This window comes from Musa acuminata, chromosome BXJ2-1, assembly GCF_036884655.1.
Source record: "Musa acuminata AAA Group cultivar baxijiao chromosome BXJ2-1, Cavendish_Baxijiao_AAA, whole genome shotgun sequence".
NCBI classification, from domain to species: Eukaryota; Viridiplantae; Streptophyta; class Magnoliopsida; order Zingiberales; family Musaceae; genus Musa; species Musa acuminata.
In genome coordinates this window covers 888,252-903,199 of record NC_088338.1, presented here as the reverse complement: position 1 = coordinate 903,199, position 14,948 = coordinate 888,252, and the positions used below count along the sequence as shown (strand labels likewise).

The 14,948-nt window shown below is 41.7% G+C and overlaps 2 protein-coding genes across 3 annotated transcripts; both read left to right on the top strand.

Moving 5' to 3' along the window:
- Positions 1-125: 125 nt before the first annotated feature.
- On the top strand, positions 126-11,416 carry LOC135598326 (haloacid dehalogenase-like hydrolase domain-containing protein At2g33255). 2 transcript variants are annotated; one of them, XM_065091931.1, is made up of 5 exons: positions 128-579; positions 1,468-1,510; positions 1,872-1,932; positions 3,549-3,683; positions 10,956-11,416. In XM_065091931.1, the coding sequence occupies exons 1-5, from the start codon at positions 180-182 to the stop codon at positions 11,133-11,135; spliced, it is 819 nt and encodes a 272-aa protein (XP_064948003.1). In that variant the 5' UTR covers positions 128-179; the 3' UTR covers positions 11,136-11,416. The 2 variants fall into 2 exon arrangements, with proteins under 2 accessions (XP_064948005.1, XP_064948003.1); XM_065091933.1 differs by lacking the exon at positions 3,549-3,683 and having other exon boundaries at positions 126-579.
- A 1,307-nt stretch (positions 11,417-12,723) lies between these two features.
- LOC135597986 (late embryogenesis abundant protein 29-like) lies at positions 12,724-13,523 on the top strand. The gene is made up of 3 exons (XM_065091500.1): positions 12,724-12,891; positions 12,967-13,089; positions 13,194-13,523. The coding sequence occupies exons 1-3, from the start codon at positions 12,841-12,843 to the stop codon at positions 13,347-13,349; spliced, it is 330 nt and encodes a 109-aa protein (XP_064947572.1). The 5' UTR covers positions 12,724-12,840; the 3' UTR covers positions 13,350-13,523.
- Positions 13,524-14,948: the final 1,425 nt, after the last annotated feature.

The window sequence follows — 14,948 nt, the reverse complement described above, 5'->3', positions numbered from 1 at the left end:
GGACCGCTCAACCGCATACGTGTATGTGCCTCCATCGGTTTACAAATTTTTCCGCTTCGGTATATCAAAATGTGGGACCCATTCCACCTCTGTACACAAACACTAAACTCGTACCGTTCTCGTCGACAATAGACATTAAAAAGCGCAATCTCCAATATCTCCCTCCTCTACCCAATGCTATGCCTCTCTTCCTCTCCCCGCCTCTCCTCCGCCGCTTCTTCTTTTTCCCCTTCCCTTTCTCACCTCCACGCCATCTCCATCTCGCTGCCGTGTCGTCGTCGCCCGCCTCGATGCCCTCCGGGGACAGCGGCGATGGGATTGCCAAGAAGGGGCGGCTGCGCGGCCTGGTGTTCGACATGGATGGGACCCTGACGGTGCCCGTGATCGACTTCGGCGCCATGTACAAGGCCGTCCTGGGGGAGGAGGGCTACGCCACCTACCGCGCCGCCAGCGCCTCCGGCGGAGGCGTCGACATCCTCCACCACATCGAGGCGTGGCCGCCGCCGGAGCAGCAGCGTGCCTACGAGATCATCGCTCGGTTCGAGCGCCAGGGCCTTGATCGCCTCCAGATTATGCCCGGTTCGTCCCGTACCACCATTCTCTTCCTCACCACTGTATGATCGTTTGATTGGTCAGAGATAGGCGTCCGATGGATCATGATCTTATTGCGAAGGTTTCCGTGGTTGTTGTTTGATGGGTATCAGACATCTGAATGCTCTCTCCCCAGTTACCCAGGGTCTTGTGTAGCATCATGTGGATCTCTTATGTAAGTCGGAGAAGCAATACTGCTTAGGTTCATGATACATAATTCGAGAGCATTTGTCTCTATTTGCTAAAAAGAAAATTATTTTAATATAATCATTATGGTTTCATATACAACTCAATACACGATCTCCACTATCTTTTCATATAGGTATATGAAGTATGTGTGTACATAATTATTGTGGTTTATGCAGATAAGTGATTGATCATCACTGTCTTGCTCAATGTAGACTGAAAATGATATGATCATTATGACAACTTAAGTTAGTCAACATTTAGAAATTGACACTATCGTTGAGAAGTTGACATTTTAGAAACTGACACTATGGTTGAGAAGACAATAGTATATATGATTACCTAATAGATTATAAAGATCAAGTAGTAATTCAAATCTTATTATATTAATCAGTTTCTTTCTAGACTAACTTGCATCCTTATACTTCTTCCATTTGTGGTAGTTGTATCTGCTTCTCTTCTGCTAGGAACTTGAATCGAAGGGCTGATAATTTTCTCACGTTGAGAGACATTGTTGCAAAAACAAATATAATTTGATAGTAAATAGTACCTATGAATTCCTCTTGATTTATACTGATGCAAAATGTTTTTCGTGGTTGTGCCTAAATTTCAGTTGTTAGTACTAGATTAAACTCCAATGGCCCTCTCAAGCTGTGTTGTTATTTCTGATAAAGGAAATTTACTTTTCAGGTGCTTTGGAACTTTGCAGATACCTGGATTCTAGGCAAATAAGGTAGTATATTCATTTGCCTTTTAGAAGTAGCAACGGGTCCCATCTTATGCAGATCATTTGGTTAGAATCTCTAATTTGCTAATATCACCTGCGTCTATTGTTCCTCTGGGATCAGCACCAGGAACTTCAAACAATTTGCATTACCATCTCTGCATTAAACACTCCTAAGTTCACCAGCTTTACGTTAAGGACTTTGGTGGAAATAACACATTGAATTTGCCATGTTATTAATAGAATGTGTAGAGACAATATTTTCTTTTTAATGAGGAAAATCTATCTTCTTACTCTATGGCTTGCAACCCTTCAAATATGCTGGTTTGCATGGTTTAGCTTGCCTGCTTATGAGTTTAACCTTTTGCAGGAGAGGTTTAATAACTCGCAATGTCAAGTCTGCAGTTGACATATTTCATCAGCGATTTGGGGTAAATTACAAGTTTATTCTTATTTCTATTTCTTTATTATTTTAAAAAATAATTGACTATGTATTTCAAAGTTTAGAATGAGCATGACAAGAGAGAATGAAAATCTTTGAAACTTATTAAGTGCGAGAACTTGGGTTTGATGGCCTAGAACCTTCACTGGCCCTTGGGGTTTGGCTACTGAAATATTTGAACTTAGTGTTAAGACTATTGTGTTTTGGGCCATTTTTGCAGTTGTAAAGGTTTATGAAAGTTTAGACCATCTACAATTAAGATTAGGGTAACCCAACCATTTATTTTACTGCACATCATTTCTTTTCTCGGTTCATATTCCACATTTTCCTCTGTCATGTCTATGAAGTTCACCAATTGCCACTATACTTGTGATTGCCACTTAGAATTATCAACCATTATATATAATATCAATGCTATCAACCAAACCATTACATGTAGAGAGAAAGAGATAGAGGAGGAGGAGGTGATTATATATTGCTTATGAGAAGCAGAGGTTAAGGAGTGTAACGGTACTATGAGGCAGTGGCAACACAGATGAATGGAAGAGGATGAGGAGGAGAAGCTGCTGTAGGGTTTTAAATAATAAAGTGATGATTCATAAGAGTAGTGGAAGGAGAAGAATTAACAACGACAAAAGAGAAGAAAAGGAAGAGGGAAAAAGGAACAGGATTGAAAAAAGCTATGGCTGGTACCATGAAGTAGGAGGCCTAGCATCTAGTACTACTCATTCGATGTTAGCTTATCACCTAGAAAGGTTGACATGGTAAACTTAGCAGGCTATAAGCTTGGTTCCAGACCGGTTTGGGTGATATTGTCCCCTTTCTATACCAGTCAGTTGTCAGGCCATAAAAATTGGTTCGTACTGTCTGGTATAACTGAAACTTTAATTGTTGGTTGATTCATGGCCACCTTGCCAGCTGCTCCTAGCTATCCCCTCATTGCCTTCTTGCTATCCTCTCTTTTTTTTTCTCATTTTTGCTTTGTTGATGTTCCCTAATGCTTACTTAATGATCATAAAAGTTGTCAGACCAATTTCACCCATGGTGGGACTTCAACAGACACCAACGAGGTTCCAGAGTTCATATTCACTCTGGTGTAGCAATAAAGCTACTGCTAATGTGGAGACAAAGCCATATGCACAAACCATATAGTTGACGAAACAAAGCTGTAGTATTGGGGATGCAATAGAAGTGGCAATGCCTTTGAATGACTAGCTATTTTAGATCTTCACTACCATCAGTGGAGTAATTATCATGAAGGGAAAGAGATGTATTCTTATACTTATCCTTCTAGGTTTTCAGGTTTGAGAATTTGGTAAAAGTGGGCCTGGGTTTTGACAAATAGAAGTTAACTGGTCTTTTGTTAATGCTTTTGACAATGTTGGGTGCAATTTGTCTTTGGGTATAGATATTTATTTATGATTGTTACTTACTATGTCTTTTAGGGAGCTGATTATGCTTTTTCTTAGCTTATTGATATATTCATATGTATCATACTGTTTCCAGATAGTTGGTTTCGGGGTTTGTTATTGTTGTTTAATTTGTTTCCTCTAGTTTAAATTGTAATTTATTTTTAGAATTATGTTACAAATTTGCTGTCTGTAGATGGAATTCATCCCAGCACTAAGTAGGGAATTTCGTCCTTATAAGCCAGACCCAGCTCCGTTGTTACATATATGTTCAATTTGGGGTGTTCCTCCAAGTCAAGTCATGATGATAGGTGACAGCCTTAGAGATGATGTGAGTGAATTTATTCAATATCTAAATTTGCATGTATCATCCTATATCTTACAAATCTATTTGCTAGTAGTACCTAAAGCCTCATTTTGTTCTTGCGTGTATTGCTCATATGTAGAATTATTGAGAAGTGTCTTTTTTCTACTATGAGTGCCTAAGTTGACGGTGAAATTATTAATCTAGGGCATACCATACTGACCCCTACATTTTCCATAATTAATTTAGTTGATTCAAATGTTTTTAACCGTGTATTGTGATATTATGGAGAATCATGATTCTTTGGCATGCCACTTTTGCATTACTTAATTCGATGGGGAATGTTATGTCACATGTTTCGGATGTTCACTTATCTAGGGGATATTGTTTCCTCCTTTATTTTAGCTCAAGGAGTTAACTATTTTTTTCTCTTTGATGCATGGATTTTAAACATTTGCCTATATATTACATATTACATGAGGTGACTTGACAATCGTCGTGAAGGCATCTTAAAAATCATTTATCACAACTATAAAAAGTAGCATTTGTATATATATCTAGATTATCACCTCATGATATTTCTATCAAGAATTGAAATTTCGCAATACCAGTTGGTATGGAATGGTATTTACAGTTTCAACATCTCAATCAGACTCAGCATGTATTGTATCACCTGATATACTTACCATACTAACTGTACTACTTAGCATAAACAAGCTTATCAAGTGATAAGTCTGTTATCCAGTGACTTGATTCAATCCATCCTTTCTGCCTAAGGCCTCTCAACTCACTCTAATCTCTCTCTTTTAAGCCTTTATCATCCTAAAATATGTCAATGTCTAGTAAACCAAGGTTTGAACTCAAGAAAGCGTCCTTGTTTTTTCTCCTAACCAACGTGAATCTGAAACTGAAGTAAAATATCTTGGTTATGGAAGCTTTGTTTGTGTAATTTTCACCTTAAGGTAAATTTTCCATTCTTATATTGTTGCATTAGCTGTAGATCTGTGTGTTTTGCTTTTCTATTTTCTTGTTGAAGTGAGACTGAATCTATGCCAATCTAGTGTAGATTTCCTTTAAGCCAATTCCACTTGGATCAATATCCGTTTGGATTTGGCCAAGACCAAATCATCTTTCATATGTCAGTTGAAGTATCAGATCAGATTCACAAGATTCAAGGTCCAATGGAGACTGCTGTGGATGAGGCTGGGGAGCATTATACAGTCTAGGTGGTGACTGATAATATGGCACAAATACTAATGACAAACAATTGATGAACACACAAGTTTATTTTTTTGGGACAACATGTGTGGCTCACTTTATAGATCTTATGGAAGACATCGGTGACACTCCTTTGGTGTTAGAATAGTGGCAAGGGCATGGAGCATCACTTTTTTTTAAAAAAATATTCATCGCTAACCATATGTCAATTTGAGAGTTAAATTTGATGAGAGATGCTCATCATAACAACAAATCGTCTTTGCAGTTAAAAAATTAAAGAAAAACTAAGATTCTTTTGTTCTTTATATCTTGTGATATCTGCTGGTCATTTCAGCAGGCAAGTAAAACACATGATTTCTCCATTATCAGACATTCCATGTTTAGATTAGTAGTAAAGGCCCTTTATCAATCAAAGTTTGCAAACCCGGGTTCAAAGTAGCTAAAAATTCAACTGTTGTCGTCTTTAGTCGAACTAAACTAAAAGTTTGTTAGGTCTTGAAGGTTAAGAGTCTGCATTTTGACTCAGGATCAATCGATCAGCCTATGCTAACATTCAGAACTGGAGAGAAATTAGGTATCATCTGTATCTGTTTCAGTTTCTCATTGGACCTAGACATGGTTATATAAATGTGCATTTCTCATGCATCCATATTCATGTATAAATTTTGCTATCTGATATATGAATATTGATATGGATTCAGTTTTATCTATATCTGAATATCTAAGGATATAAATATATCTTACAATGTGAAATTATGTAGATTGACCTACTGTCACGGACTTAGCTGGTTTTGCCTAAGTCGTGCGGCACCCTTGCGTGTCCGTCCGCAAAGGTCAGCTTCCCCGAAGCCTCCTATTATCCCTTAGGACCAACAAAAGAGAGAACGGGTTAGAGAGAACGCCTCAATCCGGATCCACAAGCAAACATCTCCGAAAAACACTTCATAGACAATGCAAATTACAAACAAACTTTACAAGTTCTGAACAGTTGCACAACAAAGGGTAAAATGGTCCATTATAGACCTAGAATCTCTCGCACGTGTCCACATGACATAACTTTTATTTACAAGCCTAAAGAGGCCACCAACCCAACTAAAATGAGACTATTAAGCCTTCGGCCGTCCCTCTACATGCTGTACAAGGCATGAACATGTCAAAAGACACGGACATATACAAGCATTACATCAAACACATTGTTTAAAAGTTTGTCCGTGACATTCTCCCCCACTTGTTCCTTCGACGTCCTCGTTGAAGCCTTTGTCGACACTGCAACTCCTCGCCTTTGTTGAGTCTTTGATCTTCTGCTCCAGCTACAATGCGCCTCTTGGCTCCTAGCTGCTCTCCACTGTTGTTTTTGAGTAGTCGAACCTTTGATCCGCCATGCTGCTTCAACTCACCAATGACTCTGACTCTGGTGTGGGGTTGGCTGAGTTGTGTTGATCATAGTTGATTCATGCGGATCCTCTAAATGAAGGAAAAGACCATTCTTACTGCGCCAGTCTCTCAAATGCCTCATGCTGCTTGAACTGGGTGGATGCTTGTTGGAGCTTTAACGAGCATCGTCTCGCCAACTTCTGAAGTTTTGGGTCCTTCCTCCACAACATTTGCTCATTGACTCTTCTTTCACTTAGTTGTCATATCCAAGTAGGTTCGCATCACTTCCGCTTTCAATTGACATTTCGTTGGGAAATGAAGTGGACAATCTACTCTCAGTAGCACTGATCACCGTTGGTGAGGATTTGACAACTATTGTCTTCCATTATCTTCGAAGGGTCTTTGAACTTGTGCAGAGCTCCTCTGCTGGATAGATAAGAGAATTGGGGTACTCGGTTTCGCCCATTCTCTTAAGGGTTGAGAAGGCAAAGGTTACTTGACTTCGCCCGTCTCCTCGAGGTTGTACTCCATGCATCGAGCTGGTTACTAGCCTTCGCCTGCTCTTTGCTCACACTTCTGAAGCACTTGAAGTGTTTGCACTTCTTGCGTTGAGTTAGTTACTGTGATTCACCTTCTCAATGCCATCGAACTTCTGGAATGCAGGAAGTTTTCACCCCAACTTGGAGTAATTCTCTCATAGGTTTGGTCGCCTCTGGGATTGTACCGTCTTCTCCATCAACCCTGCCGCCTACTCCACTGAGTAGCAAAGGTACAGCACCGCGTACTGCTTGCTTCGTTCCTTGGTTATGCATTCTTGCATGACTCGAAGTCCTTCACTTTCGGCTATCTTGATGAGAAGTTCATTGACACCGGTCTTACGAAGTTCCTCGGCCTCTGCCCTTTAGCCTTGTCTCGGTACTTATAGATTGCCTCTGCATTCTCCACCTCCTCGGCCCCTTTCACGACCAAGCGCTCTCCCTCCATGAGAGCAAGGGATCAATGACTTTCACGGAAGTCCCGCCTCTGCGGTACCATGGCGCTGCCATGCCCATGGCCCTACTATCCGTCGCCTCGCATCTGCATCCCTTTTCTTCACGATCAGTAGATATGCCTCTGTGGCACTCCTCCGAGTCCACCTCCATTCTAACTGATGCTTGATTTTGGGTAGCTAAGTCCCTCTGGACTCGTCGTTGCTTCCTCGCCCCTTTCGACCCCCTGCTTCAACACCTCTATGTTCTCCAAGCAGCTCTCCTTTGATCGATGGAAAGACAGACTGCAACTCCAATGCATGGCCTCTACCATCGCATTATAGGGTTTGCATCGATTCTGTTCTCCTTAGCTTCCTTGGCAGCAACGTTCGCTTACTCGACCTAGTCCTCTGACTTGTCGGGCCCCCTTAAGCGAATATGAGCTCTGGAGCAGTCCAACTCTCCAGCTGCTTCAATCATACCTCTACATGATCAAGTCCCTCCCATGGGACTCACTGGTACTTGCATTCGAACTTTTCCCTTGGTGGAACCCAGCCCCCATATGTTGATGACCAAGGCTTTCATCCGATGCAAAATTCGATGCACGCACGGAAGACCCGCCTCTGCGGTACCATGGCCTTCACTCCTTGAATCCATAGCCCTTCTTGCCGTCGTGTTGTTCACCGAAGTGGAGCTTCCAGTAGCTCCCGATCATACCTCCATATGATCTAGTCCCTTACGGGACTATGTCGTGTGTATCGCATTGCCACGAATTGTTCCACCACGATCCGCTGCACCATGTCGCCTCCTGGTGACATCTCCATTGCATTCTGATCCTTGTGGAATAAACTCGAATTGTGAACTCTCCATGTGTGGCCTCTGCCAATACATCGCAGGGTCTCTTCCACTTTCGATTTTGTTCGCTCCTTTGGCAATCGACCTTCATCCACCCACTCTTGGGTCACACCTGATGAAGCACCGCTCTAGGATAGTCCGTCGCCTAGTAGCTCCCGAAGTCCACCGACTTCACTGTAATTTGTGCACCATTGTCTGGATCCTGGGCCTCTGCCCCTACCAACACAATCTCCGCTGCGCACCGCTTCCTTCATGACAACTTGAATGGCAACACTGTGGCATATTCTTCAAGAGTACCCGCCTCTGAGTCCTCTTGCCCCGTACTAAGGCTTTCTGAACCCAATTTCGCCTCCGCAAATTGAATCGCCTTAGTTCCTCCATCAAATGCTTCTCCGAGATAAGGTGCATGTGCCCAGAAGCTCCTTTCGTCTTTGGCACCCTGCAAGATGAGTCCGCTCCGTCAGAATGAAGAACCCATGGAACAACATGATTCTACTCTTGCCTCTGCAAGAGTTCATGTCCTTGACCTCTGTCTAAGGAAAGCATTGTGCCTCCGCTCCATGTTCCAACTTCTATGCTGGCTCCCTTCATACAGCTTGGGTACTTCGCCAAGTTACACCCAAGTTGCTCCGCTCCTCATTTTTGCATTGAGTCGATGGTGGCCCTCGCGCCCACCATTCCACGGGTCAGCCCTCCCTTGAGTCCGATCTCCACATTGACTCCAAGTGTGCCTTCATTTAAGTTGCTTTGGGTCGCTCCCCCACTTGATCTCGCAATGCATCCACCAATGCATTCTCTCAAGCGAGATCATGCGACGACTCCTCGCCGCTTGCTCAGTCCATTGAGCTTCGTGGAGTCGTTGTTTGTTGAGGTACTCCTCCTCAACATGTGAGGTCCGTCCCACATGATTCTCCCTCTGGAGAGCCGGGACTTATCCCTCATGGATAACTGTCCTATTGGAGCAACATCTCTCTTCGTTTCGGATACCACCATCCCCTTGGACTACTCCGATCTGCTGAACAAACTGTGCATTGTTCTGCCTCCTGCAAACGCACTTGCTAGATTGCGACTCCACGTCAATACAGCCCCCGCTGCACCACTCAAGGCCTTGCAACATGCTGAACTCATTGCACACTTCAGCCTCATACGGACGTATCCTTCACATGCCAAAGAGAAAGTTTCAATGCTCCATGGCGCCGAGTTTCGGTCGCCTTGGGATGGCCACGAACATTCCATCGTCCACATACAAGCCCATGCATGAGTACCAAATTCTTTGAGTTAGCAATTCCCCTCACCTCTGTGAGCTTTGCATAACTCTTTTGGTCGTTGAGCAACTCATTCCACCTTGCATGGTCTCATCCTTTACCAAGCGCCTCGCTTGTCTTGAGCACCATCAAGTATAGTTGTCAACGTTGAGCCGTAGCTCAAACTCAGCCATCCCAACCTTTGTGCGCTCCGCATTCTTCCAAGCTTGCCTGTTCTCGTGGTGCCTCTTGCGCGAAGGGTTGGTCATTCCTCTGAATGCCAATGTCAGATGCCCGCTCCTCCGAGCGACTCCTTTTCCTTACATCTCCATGCCCGTTTTCCCCCGAACGGTCGCGTGTGTGCTGATTGCCCTCAACGCAGCCCCGCTAGGTCCCTCACGTTTGCATGCTAAGTGTTTTTATGAGTGCTTGTCCCGCTCTAATACCATCTGTCACGGACTTAGCTGGTTTTGCCTAAGTCGTGCTGCACCCTTGCGTGTCTGTCCGCAAAGGTCAGCCTCCCCGAAGCCTCCCATTGTCTCTTAGGACCAACAAAAGAGAGAACGGGTTAGAGAGAACGCCTCAATCGGGATCCACAAGCAAACATCTCCGAAAAACACTTCATAGACAATGCAAATTACAAACAGACTTTACAAGCTCTGAACAGTTGCACAACAAAGGGTAAAATGGTCCATTACAGACCGAGAATCTCTCGCACGTGTCCACATGACACAACCTTTATTTACAAGCCTAAAGAGGCCACTAACCCAACTAAAATGGGACTATTAAGCCTTCGGCCGTCCCTCTACATGTTGTACAAGGCATGAACATGCCAAAAGACACGGACACACATAAGCATTACATCAAACACCTTGTTTAAAAGTTTGTCCGTGACACTACGGAACTATATATAGTTTCTTTAATTGCAACATAGTTATTTTTTCTCATTCATTTAGCTCTTCCCATTTCCTTTAACGGCTTCCCATCGAGAAATATCATTGACAAATTTGAGCTAGTTTCTTTCATATATGTAACAGATATTTTATTTATGTAATATTCACATCTTGATCTGTTTTAATCTAACCTAAATCCACAGTCATACTAATCACAAGTGAATATGGCTTCAAAATTGAGTATCCATTTAATAGGCATATATAAATATCCGAATTCATATCTGCTGGTGTAAAGTGAATAGTGGCTATGGTTGTTTAAATATTCAATCATTTCCAATCCCTATCAGTTTATTATTGACTCGATTGAGTAAAAGATCAATTTAATTGTTATAGCTCATCCCTGAACAATAGCATTGTTGCTCATCCTTTAATTTGGACTAAGAGCTGGTAATGGGGAATATCTTACATGTAGTCTTGTATGCTGTTCTCTTCACATGGGGCTTTCAGGCAAATGACTGTTACAGGACTGCTCATATGGGACCATTTTAAATCACGAGTCCACTGCATCCATTGCCACTGACATGTTCAAACAACTCATAACCTTGTGCTAAATTGGTGTTTTCCTTTTTCTGCTTATCATAAATATTTCGGTGGGGTACGGTTTGTGAAGTTCCAGCAAATACGTGCTGATACCAACAATCACGATGTCTGGTCGTTTGACAATTCTGATATTTCTCTCCCTTACAGGTGGTTTGTGGGAAACGAGCAGGAGCCTTCACATGCTTGCTTGATGAAACAGGGAGGTATGGCTCTCCTCATTCTTACACCGATGATACAAGACCGGATTTCAAGGTGTCTTCGCTTTCTCAAGTGCTTTCTTTGCTGGAAACCCAATTCGATCTAATGCCACCACCTCAAACAACATAGATCATCTTCTTCCGTATGTTGCTAAATTCCTTTTGTATTTATTATGCTGTGCTGCTTTGATCAACCTGACCTCGGTTGATCATCAGCATGGCCTTTCAATCTTGATCGAAATATTAGCTACGCATAAAATCTCATGTGTCGTAGCTGAGTTGCAACTCTTAAGCTTCCTGAGGTACTAATTTTCGAGCGACTTTAGGAAGCCTGAACTTGTATGATCAAACATGACATTGTTTAGGAAACTTGCTGACAATGGTAACACGCTTTTTTTTGGGGTCCTGAAATGTCCTATGTTTTATTTCATGTTTTGCACCTGGAGTTAAGTCAGTCGGAATCTTATTTCGACATCTTTTTACACCAATATCGGTGTAAACATTTAGTAGTTTTGATGTTGATTTTGTTTTCTAAAAGTTAATTTTTATTTATCAAATTAAACACGTTCTCACATGTTCAATAGCATATCTCAACATAGATGTTTTGATACCGTATTTCATGATTTTGAAAAGAGTCCTGAGTTTGTCTGTAATTGAGGCCTCATGAACTGTGTTTCCGTCAGTCATTTTCTTATCCACAGTACCACATCTGAAAACTTGAACATTGAGAAGTATTTTTTTGAAGTATATTTTAGTTTTTATTTCATTTGTTGAGGATCTTTGATAGAGGAATCAATGAATGGAGACTTACACAACATATTAGAGATCCAAAATCGTCAAGTCTCCTTCCTCTGCTTCTGATCTATCTGTGTCCTCTCTTCATGGCGGAGTTGGAGCTTCACAAAGCTGTCAAGCTTTAGAAGAAGAAGCCCACCCTCTTACACCATCTTCCTCTCTTGCAAGAACAGCTCCATCCTCCTCTCTTCCTCGTAACCTTGAGAGAAAGCTCATTGAATTGTCAGATTTCCTAAGATCGAGATCATTGAGTCCAAGCTCAAACTGCATTCATGTTTGAAGTGTCTCAAGTCGAGGGTAAGTGACGAAGGAATTAACAAAATCCAATCCATTATCATTTGATCATATATAGTAAAAGAATTAGGTTGCAATTTCTATGATACGAATCATTCCTCAGCCTATCGTGTATTTTGATGCATGTAATAAATTTATCCTCTAAAACACAACACATAATTCTTTCAAATTTCAATGAATTTGAACAATGTTTATACTGTTATGGAAAAAAAAAAAAAACATATATTTATATATTTTTCTTTTGCAACCAATAAATCTGAATCTGACTTATCGATGGAAGAGTTCTGTCGAAAGTATAGTCCTCTATAGGAACAGAACAAACGACATATGATACTAACATTTTCTATCTTCCAAACATAACAACACTTTGAAATCGGATTTTTATTAACGAAAAGAGACCGTATTAACATATAATTCATACATTGAAACACAAGCAGATAGGAGGAACTCCAATAACGTTGATGAACGTTGTGCAGGGCAACATTTGCTGCCACAAACCTAACGCCCTCCGCTTAACACTCGAGGCCAAGTCGTTACCACTGATCGCGTCGTCAACAGCAGGCATGCTTACCCGCTCTCCCCAAACTCCACCTCCGTCGTTGCCTGCGATCCCACGAACGTGTCGTCCTCGCATCGCTCTCGGCTTCCTTTATAAACCCCCCACCACCGGTCCATCTCTCATTCGCCTTTCAGTGTTTGTTCTCTGGTAAACAAGGTGTCGGTTTCGGCAACTCGAGGCAAGGAAGATGTCGAGCAGCCAGATGTTCCAGTCCGGGAAAGCCCACGGCGAGGGAGAGGTGGGTCGTCGTCGTCGTCGTCTTTGCTCCAGCGGTGGGATCTGACCGTCGGATGTTGCTTCTTGATTCGTGCAGGCGCAGGCTGGCCAGTGGACCCGGTCGGTCCAGGACGCCGCCAGCTCCGTCCGCGACATGGCGTCGGACACAATGCAGTCCGCCAAGGAGAGCCAGCAGCACGCCGCCGGCTTCCTGCAGCAGGTACGTTCCACCCACAAACGCTTAATTCCCGACATCGCCATCCGTCCTCATCTTCCTCCCTCGGCGATCTCTGTTGACGAATTGAGTTTGGCTTTCCTTGCAAGACTGGGGTACAAGTGAAGCAGATGGCGCAGGACGCGGCGGGAGCCGTGAAGAACGCAGTGGGAATGGGGAACGCCGACGCTGGAAGCGGCGGCGGCGGCGCCACCACCACCACCAGCACCAACACTAACCAGGCCCCTCAGGATCTGCTGTTATAGAGAGCTTTTGGTGGGCTGATTTCTCCCGATTGCTCGCCAATAAATGGATGGCTAAGGGTTCGAGCCATTCGAGTCCCAACAAGCAAGACGATGTTTGGATTCTTGTTCTCATGTTTTGGGTTTCCTGGACTTTTGTTTAGGATTCAATAAATGATTTTACCGTGTTTTGTTTTGTGTTTTGGGTTCATCGATTAATGTGGGAATCAAGCTACTATTATGAATATGATCACATTTGTTTGTGGCTAAGAACATGAAATGTGATTTGAGTCTTTAAAGGGACTGATATTGATAGGAACTTTAAGCCTATAGTTAACAGGACATTTACGAAGAAATTTCAATTCAGTTTCGAGTGTATCATTTTTCTCTTACACGTCAATATCTTTTTTTTTTAAAAAATAAGATTATTTATAGTTTTCGTTTTGTCGATTGTTGTTCTTATCCTTTGTTCGTCGTAGTCTTTGTGTTTTCATCCATCGCAACCGTTATATCTTTGTTTTGTGCTTTCATCCTTTGTCTGATATTGTATTTTTATTCTCATCCGTCATGCACTTGTCTCGTCACCTTTGTCACTCGTTTCTTATTGTTGTTATAGCTATTAAGGTGGTCAATGTTTCGAGAGGATAACCAATAGTACTTATGTGACTGGCTAATGATGATGTGGTGTTACGTCCACATCTAGTAATAGGCGGAGATTTTGTAATTAGGTTTGGAGCTGAGAGAGAAGGGTGAGATGTTGACGTTTAGTCTCAAATGTCGCAACGGCATAACTACAATGACGAACTAGGGACGAAGGTAATGGTAGGCAAAGGGTATGACGGATGAGAGCAAAAATAAAGACGGTAACCCACGGGTAAAAATACTCACGTCATTTAGAAAGTAAAAGCCACTCTACTCGAATAAATCAAGAAGCTAGAAAATAATTTTTTTTGATTTTTTTTTTTATGAATTTACCGTTCTTTATTCATTCATGTCAATCTAAATTATTTTTGAAATTCAAATAAATCCTTCTTGGGAACACATATTTTCTCTATCATCAAACCGTTCCTATGTTGTTCTAAATATAAGCAAACCTCATATTTTGATCTTATTATCAATAATTATATTTTTTATCAATTAACTTAGCTAATATCCCCAAAATTTTTGCAACCTGCTATTGATGTGTCATATCGATTAAGTTTTTCTGAGCTTTTGTGTTTACTTATCGTTCTATTTTAAATTTATTGGATGCCACATTCTGATCCATTAATTTTTCTTTGTTTTGAGTGGATTTGAGTTGGCAATCATTTTTTTTTGCTGAAGACTCCAACTATCAGTTTCGTTCAGAACTTGCGAAGTATATTTGTAATTTACATTGGCTATGAATGCTATGAAGTGTTTGCAGAAATAATTACTTGTGGATATCGAGAAAATGATTTCTCTAACTTATTTTTTCTTTTGTAAGTCCTATAAGATTATAGGAGATTTCGAAAAGACTAACCTTTATGGATGTATACTCAAGGGTACTCTTTTCAAAAGATAAAAACAATATATAAATTATTGAAGGTCTATACGAGAGGATATAAAAAGAGAGTTATCGAAAAATTAGGTTTTGGTGATATA

What these genes read in the sequence shown, in the direction of transcription:
- LOC135597986 (XM_065091500.1), top strand. Translation starts at nt 12,841, where the DNA reads ATGTCGAGCAGCCAGATGTTCCAGTCCGGGAAAGCCCACGGCGAGGGA. An exon ending in AAGCCCACGGCGAGGGAGAG is followed by an intron (nt 12,892 to 12,966) that starts GTGGGTCGTCGT and finishes TGATTCGTGCAG; the next exon opens with GCGCAGGCTGGCCAGTGGAC. An exon ending in CCGCCGGCTTCCTGCAGCAG is followed by an intron (nt 13,090 to 13,193) that starts GTACGTTCCACC and finishes TTTCCTTGCAAG; the next exon opens with ACTGGGGTACAAGTGAAGCA.
- LOC135598326 (XM_065091931.1), top strand. Translation starts at nt 180, where the DNA reads ATGCCTCTCTTCCTCTCCCCGCCTCTCCTCCGCCGCTTCTTCTTTTTC. An exon ending in TCGCCTCCAGATTATGCCCG is followed by an intron (nt 580 to 1,467) that starts GTTCGTCCCGTA and finishes TTTACTTTTCAG; the next exon opens with GTGCTTTGGAACTTTGCAGA. An exon ending in GTGACAGCCTTAGAGATGAT is followed by an intron (nt 3,684 to 10,955) that starts GTGAGTGAATTT and finishes TCTCCCTTACAG; the next exon opens with GTGGTTTGTGGGAAACGAGC.